Raw genomic sequence first — 3,867 nt, forward strand, 5'->3', positions numbered from 1 at the left:
CTGCCATGAACTGCCTGTACTTCTGGGTTTCCTAGGCACAAGGCACCCTGAGGTGGTGTAGCGGTTGGGTATGTTTTTCCTTGACTCAGTAGTTCCTAGCTGTTTGGACTCTTTGCCAGCCTGTTTTTCCTGGGCCAAGCTTTCACCATCATGCTGGTGTATGTGTGGAGTCGCAGGAACCCTTATATCCGTATGAACTTCTTTGGGCTTCTGAACTTCCAAGCCCCCTTCTTGCCCTGGGTCCTGATGGGATTCTCTCTGCTCCTGGGCAACTCCATCATCATCGACTTACTGGGTGAGTCAGAGCTGGTGGGTGCTGGGAGCAAGAGCACTTTGCAGCCACAGCACTCTGTATTCTCATAGATGCTACTGGGGCACTGGCATGGTATCTTGGTTTCATCTTATTAAAGGTGGTGGGTTTCCCAGCGTGGGGCTGGCTGGGGCTGCTGGGTGGCCGCCCTCACAGCTGAGCTCTTGCTTGTGGCCTGCATTGTGCTGTGCCTTCCCCCGGGACAGAAGTTGGGCACCGCAAACAACCTGTCCCTCTGGCACTGTAGCATGGGTGGCTCTGGTGGGAGCTGGTAGGGCTGGGTATGCAGCCAAGGGATTCTTGAAGCTTCATCCTGCTTAAGCTCCCAGCAGCTCTGGTTCAGCTGGCAAAGGAGTCATAGCTGGGCCTGACCTTGCTGACACGTCTCCCCAGGGATTGCTGTGGGTCACATCTATTATTTCTTGGAAGATGTTTTCCCCAACCAGCCTGGAGGAAAGAAGTTGCTGTTAACTCCCAGCTTCCTGTAAGTAAAGCTGATTCTGGGCTTTGCTATGTTGCTTCCCAAGCTGGGTCACTTTCATACCAGGCTGTGATCCGTGACAGCGTGGAGTGGCCATAGGACACAATTGCATGATGCTGATGGCACCTCCGTTCAATGGTCTGTGCCTCTACTGCAGAGAGCACCAGCACTTTGCACATTATACATATGTATGCAGGGTCCATAAAGCAGTTGCTGGTACCTTAAGCTTTGCTGCTTGTGGAAATGCTAGGTGCAGGTAAGATTTTTTTTTTTTTCAGATATGTTTCTGTACTTTAAGAAAGCAGAATATGTTCTGCTTCAGGCTGAGGATCAAAGCTGACCTAGAGGTCAAGGAAGCAGGTACTACTGTCATTATATATTGAGCTGAGCTCAAGAACAGTTAGTGCTGGTGCAGTAGGCTGGTGGCTGTGGCATAGAGCCAAGCCCTGTGAAGGGCTAGAATGTTCCTAGGAGGGCTGGGGGTTTTGTCCGTGGCACACTTGGCTAACCTGCCTGCTTGGTGCGATGGGCATGTCCCTTGCCAGGAAGATGGTATTTGACACACCTGAAGAGGATCCCAACTATAACCCTCTCCCTGAGGATCGTCCAGAAAACCAGCCTAGAGACCAAGACCGGAACCAGCAGCAGCATCCACAGTAACTCAGGGCACTTCTCCATGTGGCCGGATACCTCTCTTCCAGCGGGACTTACGCTGTGGCCCAGAGGTCCTACTGGACTAACGCCAGCTGCCATTCCAATGTGTAACGTTTCACTGTTTGTATGGGTATCCCATCTTCCCCTTGTATCAAGTGGTTCCACTGAGCTTTGCATGTGAGAACTGATGAATGCTTACAGAGGTGTTCTAGGGACAGGGACTGTCTTCTCAGTTACCCAGTGTGGGGAGTAAGTATCGAACCGGGTGTTAAACAAGTTACTCCTCCTCTTGCTGTTAATGACTTGCCATGTGCCAGGTCACTCTTGCCCTCTGTACAAAGACTAATGCTCCTGGCTCTCACTGTTGTGAGACCTCTCTGTGGGCTTTCAATGAAGTAGTACTGCTTACTCTACCATGGTAGAATGCAGCTCAGCCTCCTCCTTTCGTTTAAGTCCTCCACTTCTTTTTTCTGTTGTTGTTGTTGTTTGCAAAGAGTCTTTACATTAAAGTCTTTATTTTTCAGTTGCCTGTCTGTTTCTGCCAGGGGCAGAGGCAGTAGTCCAGCAGTACTCATCAGGACTTTGCTCAGAACTGCCAGACTGCTTGCTTGGGCTTTTCTTATTTGGAGGGCAAAGCGAAGTTCAGGCTAACTGTAAGATGTCCTTCCTCTCTTCTGTCAGCAGGACTGCAGAGCATGGGGGGAGTGTCTAGCTGTAGAAAGGGATGCCTGGGAAAGGACAGGGGACAGCTGGACATTTGATCCAGGCAGTGACTGGAACTGACACCTGACACTAGTAATAAAGGCTGGCTGCACTTGCAGTGTCATTCCACTCTTGTTGAATTTTTTAGTTCCGAAACTTAAACATCTGGATTTTAGGAGAAAACTAGACAAGCCCTGATCAGCCGTACTAAATTAATTTGATCATTAAGCACAGGCCTCTGCTTATACCAGATCTCAAAGCCTTTGGAGTACATCTGCAAACGCTGTATCTTAGGATATCTCATTTGGTAGTGTTGCTGCCTGCTCAGCTAGACAAGTTTGCAAACCACCATTAAAACTACTCAGAGAAATGTGAGTAACCAGCATCCAATTAAGAACTACATAGAAGCCTTGTGGCAAAAAAGGATTGAACCACAGCCCCCCACTACCACCTTCTCTGTGGGGATCCCATGAGAACACCTTTTTATGAAAAATCAGACTTCATGTGAATGAGCTGTTCTGCTACACTGAAGTTCTCTCTAGGAAGAGGATGAAAGATCTAGAACAAGATGACCATCTGTGCAGAAGACACAACAGTACTAAGGGGCTAAGCAGCCTTGAACTCAACAGGTACTTGCTATGTGCTTTGCTCATGACCTAGTAACACAGAGCTGGTGTTTCAATCCCTGGAAGGTTTGTCTTTGAAATCTGAAGATGTGATGTTTTAAACTGCTTCTGAGGTGGGACTTTGAAATGTAAAAGCTGGCCTACACTTTTATCTAGGGTACTAGGTGAAGCTAAGGAGTTGTGATTTTTAGAGTAGGAAAGTCCTACTGCAAGGAGAAAGGTAGCTGAAGTTCTTGGCTTTCTAGGACTTGGCCCTTGCAATGTCCTGCCTTGCCTGTGGCTGCTTGGAGGGACAATTCCTGCAGCATCTCTGGGGCTTCAGAAGCAAAAGGAGGAACCTGTAAGCCCACTAGACATGCTGCAGTCCTTGTGTGCCCATACCTTGTTGTGAACTTTAGGATTCAGTAACCATAAGCTTCACAGCAATTCAAAAATTGTACTGCAGATGCTAGTTTAAGGCAACAGCAGTTTTGTGCTTGTTTTGGTCAAATTCCCTGAAGAGGCTGCTTCTGGAAATACCTGATTATAACAAAGTGAGGCTGAAGTGTTCTTAGGAAGAGTTGGGGGTTTTATGTCCATGAGGAAAAATGTGTTCTACATGCAGCAGGAGTCACAGGTTTTGTCTTACTTGCTGAAATAACCTTTCAACCTCTCTAGTAAGGAATAACAGACAGAGTACCACTCTGGCACAGGAGCCCAGGATAAGACTGCAATAATATTATTGCTAAATTGCAAATTTGTGGCTCCTGCAGACTAACATCTGGAAAAAGTTCCCTCCCACCCAGGAATCAGAACTGGCTCTTCTATTACTCAAGTCTAAACATGATAAACTAAGGCCGGAAAGTGGTTTTTGACTATGCTAGCATGTGGGTGGATCAGCAAGAATCGTAAAACCTACTGGCTTTATCATAAAGACCTGAACATAACTGTCAGGCTGCCAGCAGAATCTGCTCTGCTTGCAACACTCATCAGTTCTGGCAGCCAATGCTAGGAACTCTTATCAAAGAGCTGGGGTACCTCAACAGCAAGGTAGATTCTAATTAGTTTTTTTAAGCATTTCAATGGATTTGCTGTTTTTAAACTTCCTAGGGAAA

General features: G+C 47.3%; 1 protein-coding gene across 1 annotated transcript in view; it reads left to right on the top strand.

Annotated features, from left to right (window-relative positions):
* Positions 1–1,968, top strand: part of LOC104278395 (derlin-2-like) — a 3,948-nt gene extending 1,980 nt beyond the window's left edge. The window contains exons 3-5 of the mRNA XM_009875350.1: positions 100–295; positions 704–794; positions 1,337–1,968. Coding sequence (XP_009873652.1) covers positions 100–295; positions 704–794; positions 1,337–1,451 — 402 coding nt within the window. The 3' untranslated portion in view covers positions 1,452–1,968. The remainder of the gene's footprint in view (positions 1–99; positions 296–703; positions 795–1,336) is intronic.
* The last annotated feature ends 1,899 nt before the right edge of the window (positions 1,969–3,867 follow it).

This window comes from Apaloderma vittatum, unplaced genomic scaffold (genome assembly GCF_000703405.1).
Source record: "Apaloderma vittatum isolate BGI_N311 unplaced genomic scaffold, ASM70340v1 scaffold36588, whole genome shotgun sequence".
In the NCBI taxonomy this organism is placed as follows: Eukaryota; Metazoa; Chordata; class Aves; order Trogoniformes; family Trogonidae; genus Apaloderma; species Apaloderma vittatum.